This window comes from Gouania willdenowi, chromosome 7 (assembly GCF_900634775.1).
Source record: "Gouania willdenowi chromosome 7, fGouWil2.1, whole genome shotgun sequence".
NCBI lineage: Eukaryota > Metazoa > Chordata > Actinopteri > Blenniiformes > Gobiesocidae > Gouania > Gouania willdenowi.
The window spans coordinates 12,791,353-12,806,006 of NC_041050.1; the positions used below are offsets into that span (position 1 = coordinate 12,791,353).

The following is a 14,654-nucleotide window of genomic DNA, read 5'->3' on the forward strand; positions in this document are numbered from 1 at the left end:
TGTGCCTGCTTTCTTTAGTCAAATACGAGCCTCAAAACACAAGATATTTACGTAGTTTTTGGGTTCGAACGATGAACTGATGGCTGGTGTGTGTGTTTGGTGTCTATATATACATACCGTATATACATAACCATGGTATAGTTTCAGATAAGGGGTTTGCATGTCCTCCATGTCCTCGTTTGGGTTTTTTCCCCTCAAACCGAGGTATGAATAAAGCCGTTACTGCAGATAAAGTCAGCTTGTCAAATCTACCGCGTAGGAGAGTGTTAGTCATTGTGTAGCGCTACATAGGATTTTCATATATGAATGAGTCACTGGTGGGTAATAAAATACTATTTGGATCCAGGCACTGTGACCATCTTAGGTTTATGTGGAAAACAGATCAATGGCTGTAAGGGGACACGGAACTGAGATACTGTCAGAAAACAGATTATTGTTGGGATATCATTACATGTACAACCAATTCAACCTCCCAAAGAAATAATCATTTCTAAGAGAATAAACATGAGCAAAAAACCTGCCAAATATCCTTGTTATCTGGATCAATGATACTGATCGTGGTACCATGATCATTTACACTTTAAAGGCTTGGAAGAAATTTCTATCTCAATAACAATACAGTAGGTCCAAATGTATGGGTACCCCCATTTAAAAAAAAAAAAAAAATTGGAATGAAATCTGCAATCTGGACCAAATCCAGATTAAACTATTTTTCAAATTTTGCCAATAATGAGAGATGAGGATTTTTATTTTAAATTTTTTTTAAATTGATTTAGAATTAGTATGTTGATCCCGATCTCCTCCGAAATGTAATTGAATCCTCTATATAAGGTCTATTATTTGTTAAAATGTTGTTAAAATCTGTTATAGTATTTTTGATGTAATCCTGCTAACATATGATATTACCTCCTTGGCAGAGGTAACAAATAAACTTGTTTTAATTATGTGGGGGCTAAACCTATTTATATTATATATTTTTTTTTTTAAAAGCCACAGGTAACAAGTCTTCATTGGAAAACACAACTCTCACTTCTATTAAATTAGGTTTCTGATCCCGAATGAAAAGTGTGACAGCCCTAATTACAGTCTGAAGCAATTCCCAAAAGCGAGTCCAAGCCTAAATTAAAAATGTAACAGCCAAAAATACTCCTGGGTTTACACCATTAAAGTTCCATAGCTGGACTCAGAACGCACCAATAAATCAGACAATTTTAGCTATAGGCCAAAATCAAAATAAGCTAAAAAATGAAAAATTCAGATATCATATTTTGCTTGACATTTGCAGTGATTACAAGCACCATTTTAATCTAAAGAAATACCATCTGTTTCATTTACTCCTTTATGTTTATGTTCGCCTCCACATTCTAACTGTGCTTATTTAGCCTCACTGTAAAAAAAAAAAACTGTTACAAAGGATGAACAGAACAGACAACCTTAATTTAACATTTTTTTAAAGCTATTTCAATTCTTATTCCAAAAGTGGCAACAAACACCTTTTAAACCATGGAAACCAGTTCTTTGTTCTTTCCTCAGTCTGTTCACCATCCATTCCTACCTAAAGACGATAGACTACGACTGTGAAAGGTGTGTGGAAGACAGATGGAAGCAGACATCAAGGCCTTCAGGGCTAATGTCTGATAGTTAGATAAAAGTAACTCTGAAACAAGAGGTGAAATGCTTTTAAGAAAAAAACGACTTTGAGATAGAAATCTTGCAAATCTCATTGTCTGGAGAACTGAACATGTTCCCAATTAATTTAGATTGAAAAGAGTTCAGGCACACTGAGTGGCATTGCAGCAACTGCAAACACAATGTTATAGATACACAAAGAATTCTGTGGTGCTGTTACAGAGACGGAAAGGTTTTCTCTCATTAACTTTTAACACTTTAGATGGACATATTTAGCTGAACTGGGGATGAGGCAAAATGAGGGGATAGTTTGCACATTGTGCGAGAAAATACATATCAGTCCAAACCAATAATCTACCACTGGAGTAGTATTGCTTATCACTGTGGAAGTGACTGTATTTACATTTAATATGTATGGCTTTAACTGATAGAGCAAACAGAAAGAAGGTCTTGGGTTCAAGCCCTAAGGTGGACACTTGGGTCCTTTCTGTGTGCAGTTTGCATGTTCTCCCTATGCTTGCGTGAGTTTTCTCCGGGTACTCCGACTTCCTCCCACTATGCAAAAACATAACTGTTAGGTTGATTAGAGTCTTGAAGTGGGAGTGGTTGCCTGTGTGTGTGTGTGTGTGTGTGCTGGAGATAGGCACCAGCAGGTCCCTGTGACGCATGGATGGGTTTCCACTGCCTGCTACTTCTCTACTATGTCTTTTATTTCATGGCTAATGTTGTTCAATGCTGTTGAAACCCCTGAAATAGATCTGAGCTATGTTATCTGAGCTCTCACATGTGCAATAAAAATAAACCATTAGTGTTGCATTGCCAGACCATTGCAACGAAACATAGAAAAACATTACTCTCAATTTTCAACTCTTAGACTGTTTGCACTGGTTTACTACAGGGGAGAAAAATCAGTGGCCTGAAGTCCCAGGAACACAGTGTGCAAAAAAAATCTGCTGTTTAATGTATTATCGACTGATTGCTTTATTACCATTGCACCCGAGAGGTTTCCTGCTTTTTTTTAGGGGAGAGACCCAAAGAATGGCTGAGAAAGTGTCAGCTTGGTTGTGCTCAAAACAGACTATTGTCAGCTCGTGTGCTAAAACAGGTCAGTGCAGCATAGTTGATTCCTTGAATGCGCACTCACTGTGGCTTTTGGGTTTAGAGGTTACGGGAGAACGGAGATTGAGGAACCTTCAAGATCAGCTGGTAAATCATGGGCAGCCAGGTGAATATAAGCTGGTAAAACCAAAACGTGACCAATCATCACAGCACATTTTCACTGCAGAGGCTACACATTGTGGACGAGTCTACTGTATACAATGTTGTGCCTGTGGGCAGGGTTTAAAAGAAACTTTGGGCACAAAAAATGTTTAGTCATACATTGACGATGTATTTGTACTGCAGAGATCCATCTTCTACCTACATATCCTTATCAGGGCCACAGGTTGCTGAAGCCTATCCCAGTTTACTCAGTGCACAAACTGAGTAAACAAACAGTCATCCTCCTGCAGTCCGTCTGCTGATGCCAAACAACCTAACATAGGTGTTTGCGATCGTGGTAAACTGCATGTAGCAAAAAACACGCCGCAACCACACACAAACCCCAGACCATGTTAGGAGACCATTTAAAACTAACAAGCAATTTACATTATACATTTCTCAGCCTAATTACATTTTTATACATCATTGTGGTGTATTTCAATATCATGAATAAATTGCATTCAGATTGGCTACATTTAGAGAGAAAATACATCTACTGTTGGTATTTTATTTAACTTACTCAATTGAACTCTTGTTACTTCTACCAACGAGGTAATATTTGTACTTTTTTGTTTGTTTGATAGCAGGATTACATCAAAAGCACTAAATGGATTTTGACCAAATTTTAACCAAAGATAGATCTTATACCTTGGAAGATTCCATTACATTTTGGAGGGGATTGAGATCAATATCCTAATTCTGGATCAGTAAAAAAAAAAAAAAAAAAGTTAAAATTCCTTTCTATCATTATTGCCAAAATTGCATATCTCTGTTTGTAATTCACCAATCTTTATGAAATTTAATTTGGTGATGTCGAGTTGGTTACTCAGTTGCCCCACCAAGTTTCAACCGGATCGGATCCGAATTGCGCATTTTAACACTGTTTTTTTTGTTTTGTTTTTTAATTGCCTATACATTTCGACCTACTGTAATATTATTAATGGGGATATACATTTTAATTCCAAGCCTTTAAAGTGATCCTGATCATGGTATCATGATCAGGATCACTGCCAATATCTATCTGGCACAGAGGAGATTTGGTGCTTGGTGGAGGTTTGCGCTCTCTGACAGCTCTTGTTTATTCTGCACTGTGATCAAAATTCTGTTTTTGATCACAGCAGTTTAAAGCTACAGACAATAATCAGTGCTCAAACACAAGAAATGAGTAAACATTTGCTTCTACTGAAAGGTGTTTACTAGGATGGATCAAGAAAAGGAAAAAGATCAAGCAAAGCATCTGCAACCTGGAGAGAGTACCCCCAAGTCAGACAACATTCGCTTAAAACTATCTAATGAGAGCAGCTCGTCAAATTTTAGCTTTTTTTTTTTCTTCGTGCAAATCGTTCCCAGCAAACTGAGCAGCATATTTAAAAGGCTTCTGCTGCCATTCAGTACGGGAAAAGGTAAATCTTGTATTTGCATGTCAGGATGTATACAGTATGCATTGTGTTTCTATTTACACATATCACACTCCACATCACATTAAATTCACTTTTTTTTCTCCAACTATACTGATCCAAAATCAGTAGATTGATCTGGATCCCCTCCACATTTTAATGAAATGTTCTATTGTGTATGGTCTGTCTTTGGTTCAAATTTGTCAAAATAAGTTTAGTACTTTTGATGTAATCCTGCTAACAGACAAACAAACAAACGCCGGTAAAAAAACTACCTTTTTGGCACAGGTCATCACTTTCTAGACTATAAAAAATGAAAACCTGATTAATTGGATTTGCACATTTTCTTTAAGTCCTGTTTTTGAGTGTAGATCCCCCTAATGGTTGGATAATTGTAGAAACTTCCTACATTTTTGGTACACCTTTCATTACAGACCTATTATGTAGATGGGAAATGTTGAATCATTTACAGTATGTCCTATGGTGGCATTGGTCACCAAGAACAGCAGACAGGGAACACTCATGATGACTTTCTCCATTTCATAATGCATGGTTTTTTCCCAATTTCATTGCATTGGGGCAACCACGATGTAATTTGTGCCACATGGACAGTCAAGTGGCCTTTTTGCTGTGAAGTGCTCTCCACTAAGATCCAGGGTTGGCACTAAACCGGGAAGGGTCATAACTCAGGATGCATCAAAAGTAGAGTCTTTATTTATGAGTGGGCGAAAGAACCACCTCAGGTAAACTGTACAGTTACAGAATATCACCTCGTCAAGGAACGCCAGATGGAAAAATTACAGACCTCTGTTCCCTTTCCACTTTGCTTTTCCAACACAAACATCTGTACAAGTTGTCATCCCCGATCTTGAATCTATGAAATGCAGTGGAATGCATGCTAGTACAGTGTCCACATTTAGAAAAATCGACTGCACACATATTCCGATGTCTAACATACTGCATGTCGGACATTAGCGTCAGATGATTCTTAAGCAAGAGACGCAACGCAGCTCAGTGTGGGCTCAGCCGCTCTCCATTCTGCACACAGTGGGGTCGCATCTGCTCAGAAGGTGTTTGGATTTTGAACATACGTTGACCCAGACACTCCAACAGCAGTGGCAGTTAAGTCAAGGGGTCTGGTAACATTCAAATTTTTGTAACATCATATGCCACTTTTTTTTTTTTTTTTTTTTTTTCAGAAAGCATTAAAGGTACCTTTTTAAACATTCCCAAGATCATCATTGCAAATTAAAGAACATCTACTATTTCTCTTAAATTGACATAATATACAGTATCATTCAAGATGTTAAATCCCATAGCTGTAAAATCCAAAAGGTGTGTTCTAATTTATTCTGTCCCCGTTTATGTTGACTGTTAAACAGAATCTGACTTTCACTCGTGAAAATCCATTTAAAACGTAAATTCCCACATTAGAGTGGCTCCTTTTTCTTGGATTTAAAGCCACAGAAAGAGGCGTGAATTCCCTTGAACCCTACATATCTTCATTATCTTTGTCTCCCTTTGCTCTTTCTTCTTTAACTACCTTTTTTTTTCTCTCTCACATACACACAGAAAACCAAATGCTATATAAAAAACACACAAGCAGGAAAATACATTCCTGTACAGTCTGTACAAAATGAAATCAAGTCATATTTGAAAATAGTGCCATCTGATTAACATGTAGTTGTTTTTTGTTTTTTACAAACAAAGGAAAACAGGCATTTTTTTATGATACAAAGAAACCTGAAAGGTCCTAAATCAAGTTCAATAAAATTAAGCATGTTTGGGGCTTCTGGGTTCACAACAGCTATTTAAATATATCCAATGTTACTGGGTCCACTTGGTATTCTGCAGTTTTTCTTTGATTATTACGAAAAGGCGTCCAGTGGTGGTCTGTCAATCCATTTGGACCCTTTAAGTCCCTTGATGTGTTTCAGTGTTAGTCATGTTCTGACCAGCACATTTCCATTCATAGTCCATGGCACATTTTTTTTAAGGATGGAGTCTTTTTTTGCTGTCTCACAAAAGCTAATCCTCATCCGAAAGCTCACGGCGTGTCCCTTTGAAATAAGGCAACGTTATTTTAAAAATGGCATCTGTCACACTGAGCTGGAGCTTTCTAATAATCAACCATACAACTCATCATCAGAAGAAAAAAAAACCCACATCTTTGTGGTACTGAAGCCTCTCTTCGCCGCACCTTAACATTCCTCAATCATTTATACTAATAACATTCCTTAAACAGCAACACTGCGTCTGCGTTTGAAAGCAAACATTTGATTTTGTTGTGCAAAACAACAAAACAGACACTAATGCTGAACCAAGGTGCGATACTACACTTCCACTCTTCAAACGTCCTTTTGAAACCAGAAACATTCCTCTTGGTATGCTTTTCACATAATGCAGTAGGCCTCATCTTGGGGCAGGTGTTGTTTAGTCCTCCAGTGGGTGGGCAGGTGTGCTCGTAGCACCTTCCTTAGGTCTTCGTTAAGCAGGAGACAGAAGATGGGGTTGACCCCTGCCTGGGCGAAGCTCATCCACACTGTGATGGATAGATAACGATGAGGGATGGTGCAAGACTTGACAAACACCCTCCAGAAACATGCCACGATGTAGGGTGCCCAGAGGACCAGAAAAAGCAGGGTGATGGTGTAGAACATCCTGCCCAGCCTTCGCTCTGACCTCACTTCCTCCATCCCCAGAAGTCGCCGATGCTGATTGTGTAAATTTTGCCTGATACCCAGCAGGGTGGGTGGCATGGGTCCACGGCCGAACCCCGCAATCCAGTTGGCTGCAGCTTGTCCAGTGGCCCCGGGACCATGGAAGGTCCAGTTCTGGCTGATAGCAGGCACCAGCTGGACGGGCTTCATCTTGCGATGCCGATACTCAAACAGCAGCAGCTTGGCATAGAAACCATGAGTGGCCAGGACGACCACAGCCAGCATGAGCATGAAGCCTAGAGTGTCATTGGTCTTCAGGTAGCGGTGTTCAAAAATGCACTGATCCTCATCCCGGATGAACTTGTAAGTCCCCACGTCAAAGACAGGTGGGAACGCCATGGCGACTGCCAGAGTCCACACCATGCAAATGATGGCGGCGCAAGTCCAGATGGTCATCCGTTTGGCGTAGAATCGGTGGTGGGCAATGGCAAGGTAGCGAGTGACGGCCACACAGAACAGCATGAAGGCAGCGTGAAAGCAAAACAGAACAGCCATAAATGCCACCACTTTACAACTCAACGTACTGTAAGTCCAGACCGAGCTGTTGTGAACTGAAACCAGCACAAAGGGAAAGCAGGCGGCAGAACGGACTGCATCGGCCAGGCACAGGTCCAGCAGAAAGAAATATGGCGCCTTGTGAAGTGTCCTGTCTCTCAGAACCAGCAGGGAGACCAGGAGGTTGCCCACGAGGCTGACACAGATGATTAACCCCAAGAAGACCAGCTTAAAGTAGGCGGACACATCTGTGGCAGAGATTCCTCCACTGCTGCTGCTATCACTGCTGCTGCTGCTGCTTCTTGCTAGTCCACTCTGCGATGCCAACACTGCCAGTAAGCTGCCAGGGCCATCAATGGCGAAGGTCTGGTTAGCCATTCTATCCCCTTCGGTGAGGGTCTGCCTTCCTCCGGCCCTGTGCAAACAGTGCAGACCCTCCTACAGCTGTCTCTTGTCTTTTACAAGGTGAGGCCGTATCTACGCGGCAGATTTGACTTTCCTCTTTGTCCACAGCCTCAGCACCTGTGAACACACACAGTTTGTAAAAAATGGAGAAAAAAAAAAAAACAAGATGTCTGACTGTCTGCTCACTGGGCCTACCACTTAGAACTTGGATTTAACAGAGTAGACATTTCATGAAAATCTCTGCCTCCCTGTTTCTGAGGCTGGGATCAGACCAGCAGCTCAACAGCATGCCAGCTCCTTGGCTCTCTCAGTAATTACCTTGCCCGTTGCTAAGATACAACAGCGCGCATTCTTTGTGCAAGTGTGGGTGTTTGAGTGAATGCATGGGGGTGTTCAGGGGAGGGGGGTGGAGCGGACATGGTACAACCAACACTAGGCATGTCCAACAAACAATGATGTTGTAAATGAGCATTTTATGGCTGCACTCTGCTGCTGCTGCTGCTTTGCGCTAAAGAGCAAGAAGGTGCATTTTGTGCCATTATTAGCAGGTAAAAAACTGGAAGATATAATGGCAGAGCAGGCAGCCATTTGGTTTTTACTGTAAGTCAGCTGAGCTGCTTTGCTTACACAAATAAAGGACATCCAGCCATTAATTTAAAACTCATCAGTTGATATTTAAAACAGGAGGCCTGCAAGCTTATTCATAAGCAGGAATTGATGACAATCCACAGTCGTGCTTGTCTGGGTGGGCCTCGGCTATGTAGGCCATGGACATGACTGGCTGTGAGTGGATGGTTGTTGTTGTTGTTGTTTTTTTTTTATTAATTTTTTTAACTACGCTTTATTATGAATAGAATATATATTATGGGGTTTTTTTCTTCTTCTACGTAACAGCCCACTGCAACCTTGGAAAATATCATTTCAAATGGTCAAATGGCTGCCAAACCAGCTAGGCCAACACAAAACACACACACACACACACAACAAACAGAGGGGAAGGCAGTAAAAAACAGGATGAACAGGTGTCAAAATTACCTCAATTACCTCTGTTGTGTGTGTGTGGTGTGAGAGAGAGAGAGAGAGAGAGAGAGAGAGAGAGAGAGAGAGGAGAGAGAGGACAGAGAGAGAGAGGAGTAGAGAGAGAGAGAGAGAGAGAGCGAGAGGAGAGAGGGAGAGAGAGAGAGAGAGAGAGGAGAGAGAGGAGAGAGATGACAGCCTACCTTTCATCCCCTCATTTTTGGGATCTCTTCTTTCCTCGCGTGTAAAAGCAAACAGAATCCCTTTGTGTCTTCACTGCTTGTCAGATGGGGACAAAAACACATGACAAAGCCTTCTCATGCTGATTCCTGGGCGCCCTATGGCTTAAACAACACCTGTTAGGCATAAATCCATCGCTTGGGGAATCAGAGGGAGCAACATATCAGCATCATAGGACGTCTCAGGGTTTCTAATAATCAACAGCTGATGATATGACAATCCAGCCCCACCTTTTATCATTATCATTATTATTATGATGGGGACGATTATTATTATTATTATTAGGGATGGATGGCCACCGCCACCCTTTTCTCTGTCACAGCCTCACAGACAGAGGAGGATGACCGCGAAAATGGCTTTCCACAAGAAATTAGATGCAATTACAAAAACAAAAACAAAAACAAAAACAAAAAAAAAAGCCACCACATCCAGTTTTCCCGTCCAGTCGTGTAAATGATGTCAGATTTTCAAGGCTTATCATAATAACCCACCCACAGACGATGGGGAGGCAATAAAACACGGGCACCGCGCATCCTTTACATGAATGTATGTCGGTGGAAGGCTATAGTCCGCATCAGCAGCACAGAAACCTCTCTGTTTTCCATCTCTCGACGATTTAGACCCTCAATGTTCAGTCTTTTGTTTTTGTTGGGTTTTTTTTTGCTGCCCCGGTGAAGGTGGACTACATCTTCAGTGGTCCACAATAAAAGCCTCCATGACGGAACGAATGCATCTCCATCGTTTGGATAAATCCATCGATGCCGCGGAGGGTTTCACATCGCGGGCTGTGTCGAGATAAATGTGCGATGGAGGAGAAGAAGAGGAAGAAGGAGATGAAGAAGGAGGAGAAGGAGGAGGAAATAGCAAAAGAGCAGGATGAGGCAAAATATTCCTGAATAATCCCAATTATGGCTACTTGCAAGGAGGAGGCTGCATATTCACGGAAACCCTCGGTTTTATCCGGAGACAGAGAGAGAGAGAGAGAGAGAGAGAGAGAGAGAGAGAGAGAGAGAGAGAGAGAGAGAGAGAGGATGATGAGGATGATGAAGGAAAGGGGAGAGAGAACCTGTGCAGCACTGTGAGCCATAACTTGAGGGGGATGTTTTTATGTTTATTCTTAACAGTGAGGACATCAAACTGCAGATACCTTTAATGTCTGACCTGCAGCATCCACAGGGCCTCACATAACCATTCAGAGGCCTCAAGGTGGGGGGGTTATTAGCCCATGGTCTCATTGTAGACACGCATATGATTTTACGTTAATGACAAATCAAAGTTTGCTAGTTCCCTTCTGCCCAACATTGCACGACCTTTAAAGCTACCATGGTATTCGGAGTTTCTGAGAAATCTATGTTTGTGGATGATTCTTTTGAAATGTGAAAAAAGACCTAACTAGTCTTTTACTATGGTCTACTGCTGGTGGTCATTCATATACATTAATGTAAACAAGTCCCTCCTTCGTCCTATAGAGCCCTATACAAATGGAAACGAGCGCCGTGATCACTCAGCCAATAGTCTTCAACTTAGAGTTTTTGAGACTGTCAATCAAAGTGAATGTGGAACTGTGCACGGAAACGAGGCTGCACGTCACAACAGCAAACAGCTAAATAGGATTTTGGCTCTTATCTGACTCATAGACCTATATCAATGTGACCCGATGCGACCTTGTAATGTTATGCGATGTGCATGCAGAAAAGTAGAGGCGTGGCTTCTGGTAGATTGGGAGAGGCAGTGGGAGGAAGTGAGGCTGTTTAGGGCGGGACATCGAGACGTTTCTCAGAAACTCTGGATAACAGCTTTAAAGGAGCATAGGGCAGGATTTGTGAAAAAAAATGAACATTAGTTTGAAGTATTTTAGTGGTGATGAAGTGTTCAAAAAAAAAAAAAAAAAATGAGCCCGCACCACATCTCCCTATTGCCTTTGAACAAGCGGTGTGATGCATTTTGTACTGAAATTCCAGGCTCGAATTTCCCACAAAGTCCTCCAGACCTAATGTCAAATGACGCTGATTCGCATTCTCGATGGCTTGGAGAGAGGTCTACTCTGTCGGAAATAAAGGAGAAGAAGAAGAAGGAGAAGGCTTGGAGACAAAGAACGGTGGACTAAACTATTACCTTAGCAGGCGCCGTGTCACTATGGAGTTTCATTGCTTAATCCTGCCCTAAACTCTTTTAACTCATTCAGTGCCAGCCATTTTCAGAATTTGTACCCACCTCAGTGCCAGCAGTTTTTACAGTTCTACTTTCATCAGAAAAAAAAAAGGTTCTGACTTTTTTCGTTCTCCCGTTCAGCCGTTGAATAGAGAAAGTTTTACACAAATCGTCAGTTTCAGAGCAGAAAGCTGAGAAAATAGGCTTTTTCTAAAAAAATTAAAAAATCTGTCAGTGACTGAAGCATTTTTTTATTTATTTATTTTTTATTGAAAATTACAACATCTGAACATTGGTTTCCTTCTAAAAAAAAACAGACAAGGCTTTGGATGGCAATATTATTATTATTTTGCTATCTGGATCACAGTTTAATGTTTTGTTTACTATATTTTATATCTCCTCCCCCCTGTCAATCACACAGACGTAACTTCCTCTTTCTCCCGACATGCAGAGATGACCCGTTTGGCCTTGTAATTTGATGGTTTTATCTCATGATCGCAACATTATAGATAATCTACTCATTTCCACACATGTTCTGTGTTAGTATGTGGTGCTGTGAGCTGCTGAAGTCTTCACAATATCACTCCGTAGCGCCATAATCTCACTCGTCCCTGCTTCTTCCTCCTTAGCTAATGGTAGCATCAGTGGCTAATCTATCATCTAAACATGCGCTGCTGCTACCTTCAGGGCACGGTTGGTTACTACATCACATTACAGCTTAGATATTGATGAGGGACCTCCGCCAGGGCGTTTTCTAGTAATCTCCGTGATAAAATGTAAATGACTAATTATCTCGCCAATGGCACTGTATGAGCTGAACAAAAAAAACATAAGTTCTGATGTGAGTTCAGTTTATTCACTTTACTCCTGGCTGCTACTTTCTAGTTACTTCCACCAAGGAGGTAATATTTTCCACGCCGTTTATTTATTTCTTTGTTCTTGTTTCCATGCCCAGTTCTGCATTCACTTTGATTGACAGACTCAAAAACACAAAGTCGAAACCTATTGGCTGGGCGCAGTCGGCGATCATTTCCATTTGTATAGGGGTCTACAGGACGAAGAAGGGACTTATATGCATTAATGTATATGAACGACCATCGGCAGTAGACCATAGTATAAGACTAGGTATTTTTTTGCATTTCAAAAGAATCACACATAAACATAGATTTCTCAGACCCTTCGGATATCAGCTTTAAAGGTGCAGTCTGCAACTCTTATAAAAGGGACTTTTTGTCATATTTGCTAAAGCTGTCACTATGTAAAGACAGCTTTACATGAAACTAGTAGTTTGCGTGACAAAAAAAAGCACAGAGCAAAAAGAACCAATCAGAGCCAGGATTATGTTTGATGGACTGTCTGACAGCTGTTGCTCACAGGCCCCGCCCTATCCCGGGCTGGAGCGCCGTCCTTTTTTTTTTTACAGTTTATGGTCTGGAAAAGTAGAAGATGGAATTGGTGACTTTTCTGCTTGAAAGGTAATTACTGCTGCTTGATTTACATTATGTCTGATTTGTAATTGTTACACTTGAACTCTGTAGTGCATGTGTTGTTTGTGTAAGTGACACTGTGTTGTTGCTGCTGCTGCTGCTGCTGCTGAGGTGTGTGCACATTGAGAGAGAGAAGCACTGCAGTAATATGCTTTTAACAGAGCATGCTATATTACTGTGATTGTTAATTAATAGTGGAAGGAATCAGAGGGAACTATGAGCAGGTGTGCAGGCAGATAACAGGGCGTGGCAAGGAGGCCGAAACCAGACATGAACAGGACATGCAAGACATGAACAGGACAGACACATCCTGACCTGTGACACTCAGCAAAGAAACTGTTGATGTGACGCAGTGACTCATCACCAAACAAATCTCAATCCAAAATAAAAAAAAAATTGCTTAGAATTTTTTGGAGTATCTAAATGGACTGTAGATATGACAGTGAGGTTTGTGTGTGTCAGTGACTGAGCAGTGCATGAACTACAGGGTGAAGTGCCTAGAGGCCACAGTGATTAGAATAAAACAGACACAGAAGACGGACATGTGACGTTTTCTAAAAATCCAGACTTTCCTGACACTTCAAATGTACCAACAGCTGAGTGATGCCCCCACAAGGCAAATAAGAGAAAGAAACTAACATTTGTTTGGCAGCAATGACACAGCACTCAGAAATCATTGCTGAACAAAAGCTGCTGCAGTTTGTTGCAAAGACTGTGTGCAGTTTGTTGTATGCACACAGATTATACTCCTCTGCTAAAACAAATGTCGTGTGTTCCCTTCAGAGGCTTTGTGACATCACACATACGTCTATTAAATTCCATTTAATGTGTTAATGGTTATTATGATATAATTATGTTTTATGGCCAAATTCTTTATACTCATAAAGATATATAAGGGTTTAGTTAGACATGTAAAACATTGCTGACTGATTTTCATCATTAAGTTTAAACTATAAGCAGGAGAGAACCACAAAATGTGTCATTGAAACTAATACAGTTAGTCAAGTGTAAGGGATTTTATCATGTTTGTAGGAAACATGGAGACTTTTTGTCTTTTGTCTATTGATTATTATCAATACTAAAACAAAGTCATGTTGAAAATTGCATATTTGCATATCAAATATCAAACTATAGAAAAACATAAAAACAAAACAGACAATAAATCACCTACATTTTAATTAAATAGAGAATATAATAGTAGAGGACTAGGAAAATTAGGTGAGAATAAAAGTAAAAACTGATTGTATTTTTCAATTTATACTCCAACTATGATAAAAGTACCATAATTATTTATTTATTTTTTTAAAAGAAAAAAAGATCAAATATAAGATGATTTTAATCAGCAGAATATACATCATGTATATTATGAATATATATCATGTATATAGGCGTATGTATGTATGTACGCCTTATTGTTACATTCATTTGAGACCTGTACATATTTATTTTATTAAAAAAACATATATATATATGTAATTTCATACTGTATTTCTTAATGTTTCTTTATTTGACATTTCTATTGTTTTTTATCCAGTCCACAATCATCATAAATTAGCTCAGAAACAGTCTGGGACATCTCATTACGTATCATCATAGGGTTTTTTGTTTTGTTTTTTGTCGATTTGCAAACACTGAGCTCACCTTTCAGTGTGAGCAGTGAGACAACCTGACTTCACCGCAATGTGTGACCTTTGCCTGCAATCTGCAGCTCATGTTGCCGTCTCTGTCTTTCCACTCTAAGCAAAGCTGAACACGCTCCAGAGGCGGAGGCGCCGAGGTCTCTGATGTTATTTTGAAAGTGTGTCAGGGCCTTAGAAACTGTTCTACTTTGTGTCATTAACGTGCATGAAACT

General features: G+C 40.4%; 1 protein-coding gene across 1 annotated transcript; it reads right to left on the reverse strand.

The window, feature by feature from the left end:
* Window positions 1–4,978: 4,978 nt before the first annotated feature.
* LOC114466969 (probable G-protein coupled receptor 173) lies at window positions 4,979–10,374 on the reverse strand. Its single transcript, XM_028452854.1, has 2 exons — window positions 9,127–10,374; window positions 4,979–8,023 (listed from the first exon to the last, which is right to left on the reverse strand). Exon 2 carries the CDS (start codon window positions 7,877–7,879, stop codon window positions 6,680–6,682), a length of 1,200 nt encoding a protein of 399 aa, XP_028308655.1. The 5' UTR covers window positions 7,880–8,023; window positions 9,127–10,374; the 3' UTR covers window positions 4,979–6,679.
* Between the last annotated feature and the right edge of the window lie 4,280 nt (window positions 10,375–14,654).

What these genes read in the sequence shown, in the direction of transcription:
- LOC114466969 (XM_028452854.1), bottom strand. Translation starts at nt 7,879, where the DNA reads ATGGCTAACCAGACCTTCGCCATTGATGGCCCTGGCAGCTTACTGGCA.